The sequence below is a fragment of the Excalfactoria chinensis genome, chromosome 3 (genome assembly GCF_039878825.1).
Source record: "Excalfactoria chinensis isolate bCotChi1 chromosome 3, bCotChi1.hap2, whole genome shotgun sequence".
Taxonomy (NCBI): Eukaryota; Metazoa; Chordata; class Aves; order Galliformes; family Phasianidae; genus Excalfactoria; species Excalfactoria chinensis.
In genome coordinates this window covers 52,016,444-52,037,550 of record NC_092827.1, presented here as the reverse complement: position 1 = coordinate 52,037,550, position 21,107 = coordinate 52,016,444, and the positions used below count along the sequence as shown (strand labels likewise).

General features: G+C 43.5%; 1 protein-coding gene across 3 annotated transcripts in view; it reads left to right on the top strand.

Annotated features, from left to right (window-relative positions):
* Positions 1-20,527, top strand: part of SGK1 (serum/glucocorticoid regulated kinase 1) — a 70,736-nt gene extending 50,209 nt beyond the window's left edge. The window contains exons 1-12 of one of the 3 annotated variants that reach the window (XM_072331975.1): positions 12,980-13,381; positions 15,181-15,256; positions 15,884-15,959; positions 16,373-16,477; positions 16,934-17,017; positions 17,122-17,253; positions 17,534-17,646; positions 17,817-17,940; positions 18,245-18,340; positions 18,455-18,610; positions 18,723-18,812; positions 19,299-20,527. In XM_072331975.1, coding sequence (XP_072188076.1) covers positions 13,348-13,381; positions 15,181-15,256; positions 15,884-15,959; positions 16,373-16,477; positions 16,934-17,017; positions 17,122-17,253; positions 17,534-17,646; positions 17,817-17,940; positions 18,245-18,340; positions 18,455-18,610; positions 18,723-18,812; positions 19,299-19,466 — 1,254 coding nt within the window. In that variant the 5' untranslated portion in view covers positions 12,980-13,347 and the 3' untranslated portion in view covers positions 19,467-20,527. Of the gene's footprint in view, positions 1-12,979; positions 13,382-14,896; positions 15,065-15,180; positions 15,257-15,883; positions 15,960-16,372; positions 16,478-16,933; positions 17,018-17,121; positions 17,254-17,533; positions 17,647-17,816; positions 17,941-18,244; positions 18,341-18,454; positions 18,611-18,722; positions 18,813-19,298 lie in introns of those variants that run through there. The other 2 variants (XM_072331974.1, XM_072331973.1) reach the window with 2 other exon arrangements.
* Positions 20,528-21,107: the final 580 nt, after the last annotated feature.

Here is a 21,107-nt window from a genome sequence, read left to right as displayed (position 1 = left end):
CTAAAGGTGACTTTAAAATTGGGAATGTGCCCAAGTTTCTTCCTTACAATGAAAACAGGAAAAAAAAAGAAGAAAAAAAAGAAAAAAGCAAAGCATTTTGTAGTACAAGTGTCAGAACTTTATGCACTGTATTTCTATGAAACATATTTTTCAAGATAAGTCTGTGCAATCATACTTCATAAAGTATGATGTTTGTTCAAGAGGAGGAACATAATTAAGGTGAGACACAGCATACCAGCATGCTGGTATTCATCAACCATCATGCAGCAGAATTGATGTTTCAATGGAAAAACCTGACTGAGGATCATTTAACTCTTTTCCTAAAGATGCAAAGATTCTGAGGTAAAGATATTTTAGAAGGGAGAAGGGTTCTCTAAGGTTTGCTGGTTGTTATCCCCTAGTACTTGTCAAGGCCTGTGCAGAGAGATGGCTGTATGCAGACTGAATGCCTGGTGCCTTCCTCAACGAAATCTGCTGTTTCTACACAGTTCCTACACAGAAAGTCATCTGCAGGAGATGGAATGCTTTTGTTCATGTGATAGAGATGTGTTGGCAATTTTTTAACCTAAAAAGTATCAGTGACTGATGTCTATAGCAGTAACTTCCCAATTCCCAGAACTAAGGTAGAAGGAAGTGATCCCAGAAGTTTGAAAAATGACTTATTTTAAGTTATGTCAACAATAATTTTCTTTCCTGACACCTTCTGTCTAAAGGAGATATTTATATCCACATCGTCACTGTACACTTGAGAATACAATTAGTAAATACCATTTCAGTGGTTAGGGAAATGAATTCAAAACCTTTCATTGTAAACAGGCTGTAATATGTTGGAAGAAAATTGCTTAGTTTACCTGAGATACACTATCATTTTCATTTAGCCTATCACACAGTTCAACCAGCATTGTCTGGAGATAATTACCGAAGAAGACAAGCTTCATTGTCTGCCTAAAACAAAGCACCATAAACTTATTTGTTGCAAATTAAAACATGGAAAATTGTTGCCACTTTTAATATAGTTGCACAAAAAGAATGAGTATTTACTAGTATGTTAAAGCTAATTGCAGCAAATGCAAGACTGTGGCTTACAACTTATGTTCTGAGCAAATATTTAAGGCATCCCAGTTAAAACAAGTGGATTTATATGTAAGAAGAAATTGGAAACTGTAAAACAAACACTTCCCCATGGGAGGCATCGGATGCCTGTGGACAATCCTGGAAAACAAACAAAAGAACACAATTACTTGAACAAGGATTTAATGAGAATAATTTGGAGGAAAAGTGATAAATATTGAAACAACAAATAAATAACTTTTACTCTATAAGCACGTGTATGCATCATGACATGGATGTGAATCATCCCACTAAAACTGAGGTCACAACTTGCCTACCTAAAACCAAAAGCACTGGTTTGTAGATCTGGGAGTAGTAAGTTCTAATACAGGATGACCTACCAAGAACTGATGGCTATACAGATATTTTAATATGAAGTGTAACACCACCTGCAATACCACATTTGAATCAGGCTGAAACAGGAGAAGCCCGACTGAGAGAGAGAAGAGTCTGCATTGACACAAACTTTTTTCTCCTACATTTGCTGTTACATGACAGATCCATCAGAACATATTTTGGCACATACAAATGTTCTGAAGGGAAGTGAAAACTAAAAGGACACTGCTTGCATATAATACATTCAGTTTAAAGAAAGAGGTAGAAGTATTCATAAGTATTCCACTAATCCCAGAACTGACAAAACTATGCAGATCAGATTATCTCCCCTTCAAAAGAAAATAAAATTCCTCGCCATCCAGTTAAAAGGCTTACCTGTAGTTCAGAAGGGACTGGCTAGCTGAGGGAAAGCATGGCAGACTCTGCACTAAGTGATCTGAGAGGATAAGTACACCATTTTGCAGAGTTACAGAGTACTGTTTAGAGCAGTTATCCTATCCCATCTAAGGCCAGCGTATGATCAACACTGGAGCAGATCAGCATGGCCTTGCCTAGCTGAGGTTTGGAAACGTATTCTTCTGTCACTTGAGGAAGCCTGTTCCAGGACTGCATGGCTCTCATGATGATCATGCCTTTCCTGATTTCCAGACTGAACACTCCTGTTGTTGCCATTACCCTCTTTTGCACCTTCTCTTACCAGTGAGAAGATTTTGGCCCTGGTGTCATTGTAATTCTTCAAGAACTGGTAGGTGTAGGTTGCTGTTCAACGGCCTTTAACCTCCTCTTCATCAAATTAAACAAAGCCAGCTCTTTAGCCTCTCCTCAGTGGTACTGTGCAATAGACCAACTGACCATTCTGATAGCCCTTCACTGAAGCATCTCCATTTTCTTGACACCCTTCTTGAGCTCCAGGCAGTTTTCATGTTATAATTTTCTCATCTTACGAAACATGTAAAAATGTTTTTTTTCACTTGAAATGATTTTGAAAATGACTGAGATGACAGTTCTCCTTTGAAGGTGAGTAGCTTTCAGAGTCCTGTTTTCAACTACAAATAGAAAAGAAAGAGGTCTGAGAAAGGAGACAAAAGGAAATACAGGAATAAGTTTGGAAAGAAATATTACTTGGAGGAGGAGTTAGGGGCTGCCCATCTGGAAAGCAGCTTGGCAGGTGAGGACAAAGTTGAACATAAGCCAGCAATGTGTCCTTGTAGGAAAGAGGGACAATGATATCCTGTGCTGCATTACGAAAAGTATTGTTAGCAGGTTGAGAGACTTGGTGTTTCAAGATCAGTGGTCAGATTCTGGGCTCCCCAGTACAAGAGAGATATAGTCATACTGGAAAAAGTAGTGAAGTACCTAATTTATGCCACATCACTACTGTTACATTTTGACCCAAGACAAACATAGATCAATGTGATCTACTTAGCAGATAGGGATGGACCATATTTGAAATCATTTAAGCTAGCAAGTTTCATTCTCCTGAGAGAGGAAAGCCAACAGCAAAAAGAGTATTCCAAATAATTGCATTGCTCCATATTTCACTGAATATATTGCCCACAAGCTTTACCATGACGGTCATTGAAATATGCCTTTCCTTTATTTCAATCTCTTTATAACTCTGTAAGAGCACAACACCTCCAAAATACCCTTCTATCAGGGATTTTGTCTCAGTTTTCAGTTCTGCCCACTCTCATCAGCATATCCAATCTGGAATCCACCTCCCAGCTGACTGAAGAATGCCTGAATAGGAAGAATCAGATCTGGAATAGGAATTGGTCCTGCTGGAAATGCCACTTATAATTTTCCAAAGCAACAAGTAAGTTGTCCATTAAAGGACATCCTCTAGAAATGACTTCATCATACTGAGGGCGGTACGCTAACTTCCCCAAGACTCTGCAAAGACCTGATGAATAACAAATCAGCCCTAGAACAAATTCAGCCTCGGCAAAACTTCATGAGAAAAACAGTCATACTTTTGGACTCAAGTCCTGTGAAAAAAACCACAACAATCTCATGACAAAACCAAACAAGCAAACAGCCCTGAGACTGCAGGTCTTGAGACTCCAGGTCAGCCACCAGCCAATGTTTGCTTCCCTCTGAAACTGATAGAGAAGAGCTTTGCAGACAGGGTCAGAAAGTGCTTTCATCATGTTCAAACCTCTCTGCCTTGCAGTTTTTTTAATGCAGATGGGGCAATACTGCAGCATTTATAGAGGCAGACGTAGAGCAGTTCCAGTCAGAAAAGGCAGCCTGGAAGACAGCTTTCTCTTTTTATAGAAACCAGAGGTCTGTTTATGTGTGATGGTAGTTCAGAGGAGCTCTACAGCAACCATCAGTTTCCATGGGATGTTGTGTTTTGGATGTCCGGCTTTCAGCTGTTTTGTGGTATTGCTATGCGGTAATGCTGACAGCTGCTGTGCTGCACTCCAAATTAGCGCTTTCCTCTTGCTCAGGAGTGAAGTAATACCTATGTACGGGGCCAATTTCCAGTTCACTATGGAAATACCCACAAACAAGTGAAAATACTACCAAAACAGATGCTTTGTGCCTGTTTCCTAATCAACCACATGACACTTCCTGTTTCTATACGGAGTTTCCCATTCACTCCCACACACAAGTTCTTTTTTATTATTAAAAAAAAAAAATTAAAAAAAATCTTTTTTTTTTTTTTTTCTTCCAGCAGTTTTTGATTGGTTTAGCATTCTTAAATTGCTTTGAAAACATTTGTATTGCCTCTTCAATCCAATTGAAGTCCCACTTGGCCCAGGATCTATCTCCAGCAATGTCACTGACAGGTGTTTCTCAGCCTGCGGCCTGTGCAGTGCTGGCAGCCTGTTAAACATCAGATGGTGACCTGAAAAGCAGTCACAGTTTTTGTTTTTTTTTTCTAAGTAGTCAGTCAAGGAAAGGTAACAAGGAAATCAAAGCAAGAATATTTTCAAAACTTTCATGAGAATGTGAAATGAGTCAACACTTAAAGCTTAGCTTAATTGTAGCTGTATTTAAACGTGATAGATTTATCATATAAATAGCTACCCAAACCCAAACCAAATCTAATCAGCACATGAACTAAGAGAACTGCAGAGACACTGCTAAAAGCAGGAAACTCAGAAACTCTCGGGAGTATTTTTCTTGTCCTGGCAGCCAGAAATAGATGTATACAACAAAATTGGATCCGATGTCTCAGTCTCATGAAATTCTTTTATATTTAAAAACACCACATGTGAGGATAAATGTGTGAATTAAGAAGAAAAAAAAAACAAAAAAACAAAAAACACCTTTTTATATTTATGAATCAGTGTTCGTTCCCACTGTTTCTAACATCACAACAGCTACACCCCCAAGAACAAATCACATTTTCCTATTAAACTGCCTTCAACAAACACGTTCACTTGTTTATTAGTCATTACTGTACATATAAGTACGTTTCAGAGAACACAAGAGCATGAATAAAAGTCCTTTTATATTATCCTATGACTCAGGTAACACAGCCTAAGCAACTCAGAAGTTTGTTAGTTGTGGTTGCAGCACCAAAGACAAATTCACTTGGAACAGCCAGGGTGACTGCTGTAGGGCCTGAATGATTACAGATCTTTCATCACGGTGATCTGAGAATAGATGAAAGACTTAGAAGTTCTGTATTTGTTTTATATTAAACAAGACAGAATAAATATATTTTAATTGAAAAAAAAAAAATGATCACAGCAATAATATAGTACATTAAACTAAAGATGAGAAGAATGTATTCTGTAAAAAACAGTTTAGAATGCTGTCTCCAAACAAAACTGAGCATATTTTACTACCATGTACTATCCATGTTGAAGTAGATTAAATGAAATCAAAAAAGGATTATGCGAGCACAGAATTACTACTCAATTGAACCTGGCATATGCAGCTCTGTGTATTTTATACTTTCATATCTCAAACACTGCCACAAATACAGTTTCTTCCTTTCTGAGAAATTGACTTGCTTTCTTTGCTCTTTTCTGCATGGCAATTCTTCGAAAAGCACTAAGAATCTCAAAATTAGGGGACAAGTCAAAGCTAGAGCATTATGTGTAAACCTGAGGGAAAGTGGAAGAGAACAGCATTTAATTGATTCAAAGTTCAATAATTGAAATTTCATTGACTTTTTTGAGTCAATCAATCAGGCTGTCAGTCACTAAATGAACAAAACTACTGCCAGCCTAGTTCTGCATCTTGCAGGAGGTGGGCTTTATGTGTGGAGCATAGGACCAAAAGTCACATGCCCTGCAAGATGCTTATTCTATTTTGGGCTCATCATATGACAATGACCCAAGTAATCCAACTTCCCCTTGTCTTCTTGCTTTGAAACGTCACTGTTAATACTGTTTATGTGAAGCCTTAAAGATCTTTAGATAAAAACACGCATACATGAATATCACTGCAAAGTAAAAAATTTTTAATAGCAGCATTAGCAGCACAATTTCTTTTAACTGTAGAAAACTCGACAGCACTATACTTTGGAAGTAAATGGAGCTGCCATTGGTAGATACATTGAGCATAGCCTTCCTGTATTTAAACTGTGTATTCACCCTCAGTTGTGAACTTGTTGATACAAGTGGTTCAATACCGAAGGTTAAAAATCTTGCTTTCAGTCCCCTGTCTCTCTGGACAGTAATTTGCTTAGCATTTTTATTTTTTCAATTTCCTCACCTGAACCTTTATCTGTTTTACTGATGTCTACTAAATAAGAACTGCTTGGTAATATTTCCTATGTTGCTATATTTCCTATATTTCCTATACAAACTGAGACATGTTTGGAACTTTCTTGAGTTCCAGGGGTTAATATTTCTAATGCACTGTTAAAAATATAAGGTCACAGTTGATTCTCTTTTCCCTCCCCTTCCCTTTTTCCTTCACTTTTTCCATTCCTTTTCCCTTCCTTTCCATTCCTTTCCCTTTCTTTTCCTTTACTTTCCATCCCCTTTCCTTTATTAAACATGTCCTGCATGAAAGATCAGCATGTGATATTATTCAGCTAGGCAGAGCAGAGAAAGGCTGTGTTCACCTCACTGCAGGTACAGAGCTCAGTGTCATGCTGAGAATTATGTGCCAGTCACGCTGCATTTGGCAGTAATTCTCTCTTCCAGACATGCTCTTCCTTGTTCCTATATGCAAATATTTTCAGAAAAAAAATCAAAATGTTATAAGGTTCTGATGGGAATTGTTGCAGAAGTATCAGTAACTATTTGGAGCAGCACACTTCCAAATCTGCATCCTTTTTTCATGAAGCTAAAATGACAGTGCAGCCAGCCTGCTAAAGATCAGTAGATTTATGCTCCCTGCTCACGTCAAGTGCTGGCTGAGCAGGCTGGGACGCAGGTCTGCCTCCAGCTCCGCCTCCAGCTCCAGCTGTGCCAGCTGAAGTGGCTGTGCCCAGATGTGTTTATCATCTGGCTGACTCAGGCACCTGAGTGGGAACTTGCACATGGAGACCTGCCAGCTGATCCGCCCAGCACCTGGGTTCTGATGAGCAGCTGCAGGTGTGCTGGGGCAAGGAAGACCTTGGTGAAAGCTGAAAGGGTCATGTACTCTCAGCTTGGTGTCAACTGCATGATTACGCATGCATGGATAGGTGTCTATGCTTGTCAAAACCTCCTGATTATTATCCTTGAACTGAAAGAAAATCTTGAGATAAACAAGCTTGCATTAAGGGGAAGTGGCAAGAAACCTGGAACTAAATTTGCTGGACCAGATATACATAGGAGCAAACACAAGCCAGCATTATGCAGATAGTCAGGCCAGATGTCCTAATAGATCCTTTTGGTCCTCAAGGGTAGTAAACTTATAGCCAAAACATTCAAGCTCAGCTTCTTGAAGTTAAGCTCTTCTTTGTGGAGTCATGTAAAGCACTTTAAAGAAATAAAAACAAAAGCAGCTTCTATCAAAGTAAATGAAACCAATATCAAAGCTTCCTACTTACTTACTTCAGGGCTTAAGGTGTTAAAAAGATTTGGACTAATTGGAATACTACAAAGAGATTCACAGCATAGTGAATGACTGGGTGGGTTTGAAAATAGTGTCTGGAAGTGAAAAAAAGAAATTCATGATGCAGATGTTTGTGGCTTGTTCTTTCTGCATCAGCCCATGAAACAGCTGTGGGACTTTTTTGTCTTACGATAATATTCTTTGTGGTGATCCTGAACTGCAGAAAAAAGTGGTCTATCTAGGCTGGATCCACAGAGGTGCAGCAGGTACCACAGTGCCTGCTCTGGCTGAAGGTGATTTTACTATCCTAAACTATCTATTTACAATATGTGTAGCTGTGCAAATGAGGCTGGCAGATATGGAATAGATACTGCTGCATAACAATCATAGAATCACAGAATGACTTAGGTTTGAAGGGACCTCTGGAAGTCATCAGGCCCAGTCTTAATCTGTTTATTACAGTGGGATAAGGTTAACTTCGCATTCAATTTTTGGCTCTGCCACAGACTTCCCAGGGATGAGACACCTTGTCTTCCCCGTGGTTTAATTCCTACTGATATAAAATAGAACTAATGCTTTCAGATCTCACTGAGATGTTATCAAGAATGGCATAAGGCAAGATATGTCAATTAACTTTGAGAGAGCTGGTATGTCTTGTCTACCCAGCACAATACAGAACACACAGGGATACTAGCTTGAAACCAAGATGTATAATTGATCCTTGAGGAGCACTGTGGAGAGTTATACTCATGTTACAAAGCTTCTTTCAGGTCCATAGCTAGACTGAACTGAGGCATGTCAGGAATTTATCATGTACAGTATTTAAACTTGCCCTAAGCTTTCATCTTTTTATGTAAATATATATGAAACAGGGCAAGAATGGCCAGGGTCTCAGCACTCCCCTGGTATGTTGAAAACATGATCCTCTAAAGTAATCGCACATCTTTTATGTGTGAAGCTTCAGAAATAACAAAAATATGACTATGATTCAAAAGTACCTCTACCCACCCATCAGTTTCAAATTCCTTCAACTAAATACTAGGCATTTCCTAAATCAGGCCATAGATTCACCAAGTTACCTGGTGATGGTGATCTTATTTCTCTCTTCTAATCAAGGAGGGTACCTTTGGTGACTACATGCCCACTTAAAGTGCCAAAACTTAAGGAATGTAAAGGTACAGTAAATTGATATATAAATAGATACTTTGACTCTACTTTGGACCACTCGCCTAGGGCAAAATTAATACTTCTCTAATACTCTAGTTTAAATTATTCTACCCTCAGAAATACTGTAATAACCCTACTAAAAGCAACCGAACCAAGTAACCAGGTAGTAACTATGTCCTGAAACTATAGATCACTGAAGATAAATCCCCCCAAATAAAGACCTGTTTAACATAACTGTTGAACACCCGTCTGCCCAGGAAGCCTCTTACTCTTTCCAAAATAAAATCTCACTGAAATAGTAAGGAATGTGAGAGTGGCTGACATGATGGCAAGAGACGCAGTGGTATTGCCAAGAGGAAAGGATTAAGACCTGACAGTGTAAACCTGCCTTTAGCATGCCTGTTCGCATGTCCTGCTCACCCCGGAGAATCCACGTTGCTGCTTCGAGTTATCAGCCAAATGAGCCTCTCTCTAGTAAAAATTCCTCTCTTTGACTAATTTGCTCACTATTTACGGTACCTTAACTCCAAGGCTGCTGGAGGGCTTACAGGCTCGAAGAGATCTTTCTTTTAAGATAATGAACAACAATGGTGATGATGGGGGCTTGTATACACATAAAAGGGACTGAGATATCATTGTAGAAAACACCTTGTGGAACACAAGATGGAGAGATAGGGGAAAGTCAGATGATCTGATCACTAGGTTAATTTGGATATCCTTCATATTTTAGCGCATGTGTTTAACATGTGAGAGGTATAGGGAAACTTGTTCAACTTGCACTGTCAGAAGAAAATGCCTAAATCCATCTTTGCTATCATCTTTCGATAGCTGAAGTTTTCAAGGGAAAATCTCTCAGAGTAAGCAACCAGCGCACGCTTATGCTCTTTGTTCTGGAGCACGTACCAGCTGCTCACATCGGGCTGTCTTGTGACCAAAGGAGAGCAGCAGCATTAGGAATCTTAATCTTCCTCACAAGCCCTTTTTTTATCACCTTTCCATCCTATGTTTTCACCTCAATTGCCATACTGGCATTGTTCATTTCTGATAAGACCATCACAGCACATTATTTTAAGTTCATAATGACAATAATGAATTCAAATATCTGACACCTAACCTGTTTTTATGAGGACTGTGAGCCAGAGAGGCTGCACAACAATGCAAGGACTCACACTAATCTGGGCTGGGGGGGGGGGGGGGGGGGGGGGCACATTCTGAGGAAGGCAAACAAATAGTGGCAACATTGGCTCATAAAGTTGCAGGGACATCAAAGTTAGATTAAAATCACTGTGCTGAAGTTAAAATGGAAGTAAGGGGCATCATTTATCAGCTACTTTAGCCAGAGGTCAGTGCATCTAGAGGATGCTGTAATTTTCCACTGCTTTCTACAAGGACAAGAATTACTTTTTCTCAGTGCAGCTCTGCTCCACTCTGTGATCCTGTGACCGTAATCCCTTGGCACTAAAGCCTCTTATTGACAATGCAGTAAACCTGCTCTACAAGCACCAGAAAAGGGAAATAAAAGATGTTCCCAATTTGGGTTTGGCAAAACATGACACTGAAATCAAACAGATATATACAGATCAATAGGGGCTTCAGTCAATAATTCTCCTTTAAGAATAATGCTAGACCTGTTGACATCACTCAGAACCTTCTGATTTAAAATCTCTATTTGGGTTATTATTAAGCCTGTTATTCAGTTCTTATCTATTTGTTGCTACTCATAGGCACCATTTGTGTGGATGGCCTGAAGGTCTTGACTGGATGTTTTGGCTGTTGTGCGTGAACCTTAATTACAGGGTCAGGGACTCATTTGGCAGGGATTTACAGGAGGAAAGTAAAAGCTCTTTTTGAGAGAATTTGGTTTAGAATTCAGATGCTGTCAGGAGCACAGTCTCCTTTTGCATCTGGGGCAGTGTCATTCCTGCAGTCCAAGGCCTGAATCCCATCTTTGTTTAATTAACCTGAACTCAACTGTTGCTGAAAATATTTGCAGAATTTTGGGAAGCTTCCTCTCAGAGTCAGCCAAGAAATTCTAGGAACAGCTCAACCTGCCACATCCTAAAGTTGAGATCCAGCAAGATAAGATGCAGGAATTCATTCCTTTAGCACTGAACTCATTGCCAAATCGAAGTTCAGAAGCTATCTGAGAATCTAATTCCTGAAGGATGGAGGCATGAAGGACAGGCGTAAATCATTCCACAGCACACAATGAGCACCGGGACATAATCAGAGGAAGAGAGCTCACAGATTCCAATTACTGAATGGGCTATGGGAGCATCTGACCTTCCTGAAGGGCAAGAGGGAAAAGTTCCTATGCACCCATGAGCACAGTTGGGCAGAATGAGCATCCATTCACTGCAGATGACTTTCACCCAGTAAAACTACTCCAGGAAGACACATTTCCACAGGCAGCATCTGCTGAAGGTGTTTCCAATACAGGATCACACTGGTGTTGTGTTGTTTGTTCTTTAAGATAAACTGAACCACATTCCCCACAAGTTTTAACTCGGGTAAGTCCCAACCTCTGTGCAGCAGGACCTAGGGTTACCCATAACCATCATATATGGGCATGGGCACACTGTGCCAGCTCTGCCTTGATGTCTGGGCAGCCCGTGGCTGCAGCAGGGATGTGCCCTCCTGCATTTCTGCCAGCCTTACAGCTGGGCCCTGGCTTGGATGCTGGCATGGTGACAGGGGTGACGAGAGTCTGCTTACCCACTGCTACTCTTACATGCAGCAGAGTTATTCAGCAGTCATGCTTTGTACTAGGTTACAAAATCAAACCAGCTTCCTGCCTTCTTGCCAGCAAGCAGCAGTTTCCAGGGTTGTGTGAGTGGGTTAAATTCTGAGCACATACCAAGGACAGTGCCACTCAGAAGGGCAATGGGAGAATCATAATAAAGATGTGGAGCTGGGTCCACGAAAGTCAGTGTATGGGGTTACCTACACCAGCAAACAGCACTGCTATGGGCCCTGGAGCATGTCCAGAGGACAGCAAAGCTGGTGAGGGGTCTGAAGCACAAGTCTTATGGAGAACAGCTGACAGAACTGGAATTGTTAAGTCTGGAGAAGAGGAGGCTCAGGGGAGGTCTTATTGCTCTCTATAACTGCCTGAAAGGAGGTTGTGGCAAGGTAGGACCGCTTCTCCAAGCTAACAGTTTTAGGATGAGAGGTAATGGCCCCAGTTTGCACCAGGGGAGGTTCAGGTTGGATACTAGGAAAAAAATCTTCTCTGAAGGAATGGTGAGGCATTGAAACAGGATGCCCAAGGAAGTGGTAGACTCACCGTCCTGGGAGTGTTCAAGAAACGCGTGGATGTGGCTTTTAGGGACATGGTTAGTGGGCATGGTGGTGGTGATGAGCTGATGATGGTTGGACAAGATGATCTTAAAGGTCTTTTCCAATCTTAATGATTCTATGATTGGGCAACCACTCTGTGATGTGCTCTTGAAGCACCCTCGGCTCCCATGGGTTTGTGGTTCAGGAGCACTGTGGGTCAGACACGCTGCCTTGGCAGTGCTACAGTGCTCAAGTAGGTTTTTTTTTCCTATTAATCTGTGCAGCCATTCTTGAACACATCCGCAGCTCTGGAGTTCTGCAACTTTTCATGCACCATTTTTTTGTTTTTTGTTTTTTTTTCCATTTTGAATTTCCTTCTTATACTTTATTCATTTATTTAATGAATAATGTATTAATTTAAAAGTTCAGGAAGATTTGCCAAAAATCCCAGTCCCAGAGAGAAAAGGAGTGTGAAACAGCATTGTAATCATTGGATTCTTCCTTTGTATATCAGCACACTCCTGATCCACCGCCTTCATTAAGTCACTGGTGCAAACCCTTGCCATTTATTGAGGCTCCCGCAACTCCTGATGCTTTTCCAGGAGACTCATCTCCCAAGTAATGGGATACCTCTTGGCTACCTTTTGCTCCTTTATTCTCTATCTGCCATTTCACCTGGTTTTGCTGACATCGCTGCAGAGAAAAGTTGTAGAATGCAGACTCGGGGCACTTGAGCTTCTGAGAACCCAGTTTACTGCTTCAAAGAAATAACAGCAACGCGGTCCAAGCGAAGGAATCGCATTAAACACACCCGCTCGGTGATGCACGGGCAGCTTCCCGCATGCGGGGAGGGGGCGAGGGGTGATACCCGGACCCATCCCACGGGGCCGCGCAGGTGGGCGCCGGCACGGGCGGGCGGACGGCGGCTTTCCGCAGCGGGGCGCGGCCGGGGTGCGCGGCGCCGGGCCGGGCGGGGGGCGCCGCCGGGGCGCTGCCGGCGGAAGGCTCTGGGTGCCAGCTGGGAGCGCGGCCCGGCCCGCCTCGGCGCTATCCGGCCGCGGCCCCCCCGCAGGAGCAGCGCCCGCCCCTTTGCTGCCTGCGTTGGCTCCCAGCCTTTCTCTTTTTTTTTCCTCTTTTATTTTCGGTGGGGGGTCGCGAAGGTAGCGCCCGCTTCCGTGGGTCCGGGAGGGCAGAGCCGCCCCCCCAGCGCTGCCGGGGGTGTGTGCGCACGTCGCGGGCTCCCGCTGATGACAGTAATTTTGACGGCGATGTTGCAATGGGGCAGAGTGTGCGGGGCGGCCCGTGAACTTTATAACGCTGCCGCATGTAAATCGCCCTCGGCGCTGCGCTCATAAGCGGGGCAGCAGGCACGGTGCCGGCCTCTCCTTCTCGCCGCCTCCTTCCAGTCCCGGGGCCGGCCAGGAAGGGCGCGGAGTCGGGATTACGGCAGCCCGTACGCAGCTACAGCGCACGGCTCCGCGCAGAGCCCTCATCCCCGCGGCGATGAGGGGTAAAGAAGAGAAATCTTCATTGAAAGGTGGGCTGCGCTCCGCGGGGGCTTTTTGCAAAACGGTCCCAACGGGGAAATAAAACCCAGCGTCGTGCACGGGGCTGGTGCACGGGAAGGGGGCAGGAGCGGTGGCATAAGCAGGATGCGAAGCTACGGCGGCGGGAGGGGGGATTAAGGGGAGGGGGTGAAGGATGTGTGGAGGAGTGGGGGGCAGTGTCCGGGGGCTGCGGAACGGCGGCCGCCCGAACGGTGGTGATGTAGAGCATTGGTCTCATCGCAGCCCCCAGAGAACAGAGGGAGGGGAGCGCTCCTGCTGCGGTCCACTCGGCCTTTTTACTTTATTTTTTTTTTTACCTGTCTTTTTGTTTATTTATTTTCTACAAAATAAAAGTGGCAGTTTTAGCAACTGAGGGAGGAAGGCAACAAGTGGGAGAAGACAGAGCCCTGTAGGCTGCACACAGCCTTCCGTGCTGCTCCCTGTCGCCCCTTCCTGCCCTGGCGCCGGCTCGCCTCCATCCCCTGGAGCGAGACGCCCCCCCTTCCTCCCCCCCCCGGCTCCGTTCGCTCCTTCCTCTGTCGTTGTAAAACGATTTGCGAGAGCCGTGACCGTCCCGCGGAGTCCTTCCCGCCACGGGCCGTGCCTGTCACTGCTCGGGGTGAGCTGGGTGCTGTGCTGGGGTGCTCCCCACACTCCCGGCTCCGAGGAAGCAGCCGAGTGATGCCGCCCAGCGGCTGTCTGGGGTTTCGGGACGGGGGGGCGAAAGGGGCCCCAGGCGAGGGGGGTGATGGGGGCACGGCGCAGCTGGAGCCGCTGGCGGCAGCCCAGGCACACTGAGATGTGAAATGAGTGCGTGCGTGGCGCCCGGCGGGCGGAAAGTACCCACGGGGGAGCCGGGGTGAGATGCCCCAACTGTGCTCGGAGCGCCCGCGGGGCAGCGAATGAGGCGGGCGCGCAACGTTCTGTGCAAGGGGAAACAAACTGAGCGAAGGGACGGTCCCCCACTTCTGTTAATTTTTGGCTCTTGCTGTTCTCCGTCATCTTCCCGGCTTCTTCCCGCAGCAGAGCTCGGCCCTCTCCTCCTCCCAAGTTTAGGGAGCTGGGTTGGTTTTTTCTTGTTCCCCTACGTTTCCCTTACTGGCATGAAAAAGAAACGTGTGCTTTTTGTTTGTTTTTTAGTTTTTTCTATTATTATTTTCCATTTTCCCTTTCAGTAATGCCCCGACCGAGCAACCGGGCTTAGGGCCATTTGTTTGTTTTATTGAAAACCCGGGGCAGGAAATCTCCCTCTCCTGACTCAATGTGGCTCCTTCAAGGAAACGCCAAACGCCGCTTTTATCGCAGCTCCCCGGGGCCAGCGACTTTCCGAAGCGCCTCTTTAGGTTTCCCTCACCCAACCAAAGAGGCCGGCGAGGACGGACCGACTCCGCTCCATCCCTGCCCCCCGCCGCGACGTTATCGGAGGCCGGCAGCCACCGAGGACGTCGCGGGGGCGGGGGGGTGGATGAGCGAAGTCGCCCCTCCCCGATCCCGCCCCGCACCGTCGCCACTTAAGCGCCGTCGGGTGTCGCTCCCCGGCAGTGCGGTGCTGGCGGCAGAGCGCTAAGTGGCTTCATAGTCCTCTCCCAGCGCAATGACAGTGAAGGCAGCCGAAGCTTCGGGTCCCGCTTTGACTTACTCGAAGATGAGGGGGATGGTGGCCATTCTCATCGGTGAGCGGGAGGAAGAATGCTCGCGGGTCGTGATTTTTTTTTCTCGGCAGGACAAGCGGATGGCTAAATGCTTTTTGTTTTTTAACGCTCCCTGTCTTCTTCTTGTTGTTTTATAGCTTTCATGAAACAGAGAAGAATGGGGCTTAATGATTTTATTCAGAAGATAGCCACCAACTCATATGCATGCAAACAGTAAGTATCAGCAATTTCAGATGGGTTTCAGTGACAAGGGAGCGTTAGGTTGGGTATCAGGAAAAGGTGGTCGGGCAGTGGGATAGGCTCCGCAGGGCAGTGGTGATGACAATGAGCTTGCCGAGTTCAAGAAGCTTTTGGACAGCACTCTCAGCCATACGATCTGATTTTCCGGTGGTCTTGTGTGCAGTCAGAAGTTGGATTCTGTGATCCTTATGTGTCCCTGCCAATTTGGGATATTCTATGATTCTAACAAATCCCACTATTGATTAAAAAAAATTGTTTACTGTAATGCTTCTGGCATGACTGTTCCAGATGAGTTAATTGTTCTTCTTGAGGTATTAGTCACCTTGTGGCAAATCTTCATGAGCAGGGTTTGGGTGAAATCAGTTGGATGGGATTTCTAGGGCCCTATCTCTGTTATCTGATCTGTACATATGGTATAAATACATTTCTTCTTATGGCAGAATTTACATTCTGTAGATGAGTTTTACTCCTTAAGCCAAACAGATGCTTTCTGTAATAGCACAAGCCCATCTTTCCCCAGCGCAGTCCTTGCTTGCCCTCTGGTGGAAAGATCCTTCTGATGTTTTCGGTAGTGATTAACACATACTCTCATTGTTGCAGCCCTGAAGTTCAATCCATCTTGAAAATCTCCCAGCCCCAAGAGCCTGAACTTATGAACGCTAATCCTTCTCCTCCGGTAAGCAGATTTTACACTCTGTGAAACATTTTTAGAACATCAAATGAGCTGATAATAGAAGCGTAGCAAAATTAGCATCACGAGTGTTACTTCAGTTTATAGCACAGTGATGCAGGTGGGGAAAAAGTAATCAAGTTAGCCTGGAACTTCTTCTCAACATGAGGAAGAACATCTTTAAAATAACCTTTATTAGTTGTAGTTTCATTATGGAATACGACTAAGACATCGGAAAGAATTCTTAGATGAGCTATTGCTATTATACTCTTCTTGAGTAGAACCAAAGAGTGTAAGCCATCTGGTAGATGTCTAGATTAGAATTGTAGTGATAAGCAGAGTGCTTACCTTCACTTTTGAAGTTTTATTAAACTTATTCAGCGTTTTAATAAAACTTTTCTGTGTGTTTGCTTCTCTAGCCCAGTCCATCACAACAGATAAATCTCGGTCCGTCATCTAACCCACATGCCAAGCCATCAGACTTTCACTTCTTAAAAGTTATTGGAAAAGGAAGCTTTGGAAAGGTAAGCATAACTTTTTACTCTAACTGAATTACTCTTCAGCTCGTGTATGTGATGCCTATGCACTGTATTTGTGCTGCCTTTGGTGAATGGCAGTCATTTAGAGCAGACCTAGGCGGTGCTGCTGCCCAGTGCCTGGCTCTGCTGGGCTGCGGGGAAGGGAAGCAGGGTGCTGCATTTCTGTGAGTCACAGTAGAGCAAGGGAGGGAGTAGGCGGGGTTGGGGGTTCTTCAGCTTCAGTATGTGTTTTCCTTTTGGAAGGGAAGGATACTAACTGTAAAAACTAGATTTATCTGTGGGAGTGTTGACAGCTTTAGGCACTGCCAGCACAGAGCCTGCATGTTGACCCAGAGGAGTGGAGCAGTGCTATATGTTAGCAGAAGGGGTTGTTTTCTTTTGTGTTTACTCTTTGTTCTGTAGTTTAGCATTGCTCACTTCTGGGAATATGTCTTCTTTCAGGTTCTTCTTGCACGGCATAAGGCAGAAGAGCAGTTTTATGCTGTTAAAGTCCTACAGAAAAAAGCGATCCTGAAGAAGAAGGAGGTGAGCTGCTTCCTAGTGTTGCTGTTGTGATGTTCGTCGAATCGATTTTTACTGCTATTGCTCAGCAAATGCTGTTGCTAAACATTGATTTCCTGTGTGTTCAGGAAAAGCACATCATGTCAGAGCGCAATGTCCTGCTGAAAAATGTGAAACACCCCTTCCTGGTTGGACTTCACTTCTCCTTCCAAACTGCAGACAAACTGTATTTTGTCCTGGACTACATCAATGGCGGAGAGGTAAGTAGTAAGCAAATCAAATAGTATTTCATATCATGTGCGCAGTGGTAAGGTAGACTTTTTCACCCTTCCTTTTAAATAAAGAGTTCCAAGGGGAAAAAGCATGGGGAAAAGTTACTAGAGTTAATGTTTCCGGCCTGCCAAGTTTTGGACTACCAAAGGATCGTTAGGCCATTTCCTGCCATTGTTCTCCCTGGCTATATATGTTGAGTCTAATTAAGCTCATTGTTAACAGGCTCTGGCGCCGCTTACAGAACTTTGTTCTTTCTGTCTCCTGCAGTTGTTCTACCATCTCCAGAGGGAGCGTTGCTTCCTGGAACCACGGGCCCGATTTTATGCTGCTGAAATTGCCAGTGCGCTGGGCTACCTGCACTCCCTGAACATTGTCTATCGGTAAGCAAAGTTGTTGGACTAAAAGAAACCCAGTCCTTTGTTTAATAAGCATTAAAAAGTTTACCTCAATATCAGCCCAGAGTTTAATCATTTTTTATGACTTAATAAGTAAACAATCTTCTGACTCCAGCTCTTCTAATGAACATTTTTTCTTTCATCTTTTCCTACAGTGATTTGAAGCCGGAGAATATTCTGCTTGATTCACAGGGACACATTGTCTTGACTGACTTTGGACTCTGCAAGGAAAACATAGAGCACAATGGCACAACCTCCACCTTCTGTGGCACACCTGAGGTATGTCCTGTCTTCAGCCTGCAGTCACAGCTCACTGCTGTGCTTTTGCGGTGAGTGAGATGTGTGGGGGTTAGAATAGATCTTGTGATATCAGGCTGTGGTGAGGACCTGTGGGATACAAAGATCTTGTTGATGAGAAGAGAGTGGCTTTCAAGCCTGCTGCTGTTTTTAAGTGTACTTGCATCTTCCTAGGAGCTTAGATAGTGTTGGGATTCAGTGAGCTGTTCTTATTCAGGAATAGGGAGACTGTACTAGCTATACAGATCCCCTTTGCTAACAAGTTTCTTTTCCTTCTCTTCCATAGTATCTTGCTCCTGAAGTTCTTCACAAGCAGCCCTATGACAGGACCGTGGACTGGTGGTGCCTTGGAGCAGTCTTGTACGAGATGCTTTATGGCCTGGTAAGCAATGAATCCTTATTGACAGATAAAATGAGCTCACTGTTGCACTCTCAGAAGGCACATACACGCATGTAAGCCCCAGTAACCTTGATTTCTCCATTGCTGTTCCCACAGCCACCTTTCTACAGCAGGAACACGGCAGAAATGTATGATAACATCTTGAACAAACCTTTGCAACTGAAGCCAAATATTACCAACTCTGCCAGACATCTCCTGGAAGGCCTTTTGCAGAAGGACAGGACAAAGAGGCTTGGTGCCAAGGAGGACTTTGTAAGTGCCAACCGGGCTGTTCTTCCTGTATGCAGTACAGGAAGATGACTGGGTCATATTACTTACTTTAGCTGGGGTCTGAATTAATCTATTTTTTTTCTCTCTCTAACAGACGGAGATTAAGAATCACATCTTCTTCTCCCCAATTAACTGGGATGATCTCATTAACAAGAAGATTACCCCCCCTTTTAACCCAAATGTGGTACGTATCACTTCTAATTTTAGAATGTTTAAGGATGCATCTTCACACGTCTTCATGGGGTGCCCAGAAGCTAGAGTAAACTGGCCACCTGAAGATGTGGTTGGGCAACAGAGCTTTCCTCATGGCCATCTAGACAAGATTAAAAATAAGCAGTAGCTGATTTTTTGCTAATGGATTTCCTAAATTTAGGTATTTTCTTTTTTTTTTTTTTGGCCTCTGACAAATAAATACTTCATTTGCATGGCTATTTTAAAATAATCCCCACCATCCCCATGTTACCAAAGGGGAAGGTAAGGTGCAGAAAGTTGGTAGATGCCCATACATAGACTTACATTTGGTTTGTCAGTGAGCACATAAGTGCAGGCATCTGTTTGTGGAGGTGGTTCTCTTTCACTGTTTGAGCACTTCTTTTTTTTCCCTCAGAAAATAGGAAGGTCTGGTCTAAACACCATTTATTTATTATTTCCCTTTTCTCTCCTTCCCCAGAGTGGCCCCAGTGACCTGCGGCACTTTGATCCTGAATTTACGGATGAGCCAGTCCCCAGCTCTATTGGCCAGTCTCCAGACAGCATCCTCATCACCGCCAGCGTCAAAGAAGCTGCTGAGGCTTTTTTGGGCTTCTCGTATGCCCCACCTGTGGACTCTTTCTTGTGAACATTTCTCTTTCTTTCGTACCTTTTTTTTTTTTTTAAATAATAATAACTATTATTTTTATTTTTTGTTTGGCCTTCTGGTGGAATTGCCAGTTGACCGGTCACCTTGAAACAGAATTTGCACATTTCCACCATGGCAGCTTTGCAGCCTTAATTTCAACTACATTGTTTGCTGGAAGCTTTTCTGAAGAGCACATCACTCTCTGAATGAGCTTTGCAGGCTTTTCGTTTCCATTTTTTTTTCTTCCCCCAAAGTGGTGCTGTCTCCTTGGGAAAGAAAAACAAAAGTGACTGCTGCGATAGACTGCTATGGCAGATAGTAGAGTAAGAATGAGCAGTTTTGAAATCAAGCTCTGAAAAGCCTTGCCTGAAGATAAGGATTTTATGAAATGTGCCTTTTTCTGATGAGATCTTGTTAGCTCCAAAGCTTTCCCTGTTGCAGAGTGTGTTTCTCAGTTCATTTATGTGGGTTTACTATGTGAACAAATGGTATGCGTGTGGTCTGCGTACTACAGATGGACTTAGTGTAATGCATCAATGTGACACTTGCAGGATACCACAATGTGGGGCATTGTTTGTTTCTTCCATATTTGGAAGATAAATTAAGTGTAATTTTGAAATTATTATTATTATTTTTTTCTTGTAAATCTATACAGTCGACTGAAATTATTGAAATAGGCTCTCAATTACTTGTATCCAAATGCTTGAAGAAAGCATTGCTGCTATGAAAAGATTTCTATTTTTAGAAAGGGTTTTTATGGACCAAAATGCCCCAACTGCAGTCGGTCGAAGCTGTTGGTTTCTTTCTTTCTTTTTTTTCCCTCTTTGTTTAAAAGATGTCATCTGTAAAATGGGCATTATTTATGGTTTTTGGGGGTTTTTCATTCCTGGTTGTACGTATTGTAAAAAAGATCTGTACATTCAGTTGTAACTCTAGATGTATATTTAAACTTCAAGACATAACTTGTAATGTATACCATCATTGTAATGTAATATAATTAACATGGTTATATGTATCATATTTTTTTGTGACCAAACCCACTGGTTTGCAGTAAAATCTTGAAAAAATACATGAGCCGTTCTCTGATATAGACAAAGCACAGCTACACTCTACTTCAAGAACTGAGTCACTAAGCCAATTGTACAGCAAAGACTAGACTAATTTTACCACTGTGCTACAGTCGTATGCTAAAGCAGATTTTACTAAGGCCAGTGGAAATTCCCTATCTGGGCATCTGCCATGGAGCATCAAACATTGCTGTAGAATGTGGCAGGGTACAAAGTGCCTTGAGCTTGTCAGTGGTGACAAGCACTACCACGAGGGCAGATTTCATCAGCTGATTATATGCTTACTTCAATGGAGTATATATGAATTTAAAACAGCTGTTAAATACACATTTCTATTACTGACTGCTGCTGGGGTAGCTTGCAAGAGAGACCTGCTATCAACTTTCAACCAAGAATTAAGATAGCTTTTGGAGTGATCCCATTCAGTGGGTGCACTTGCACCTTGTTTACAGCTTCCATTATCTTCTGGTTAGTGCAGTTGGTGGTCTTTGCAATTTGGAGAATCAAAATGAGCAGTTGCTTGGAAAAACCTGGATAGAGTCTTCTGTAGCTCAGGTTGTTGCAATACATTTTC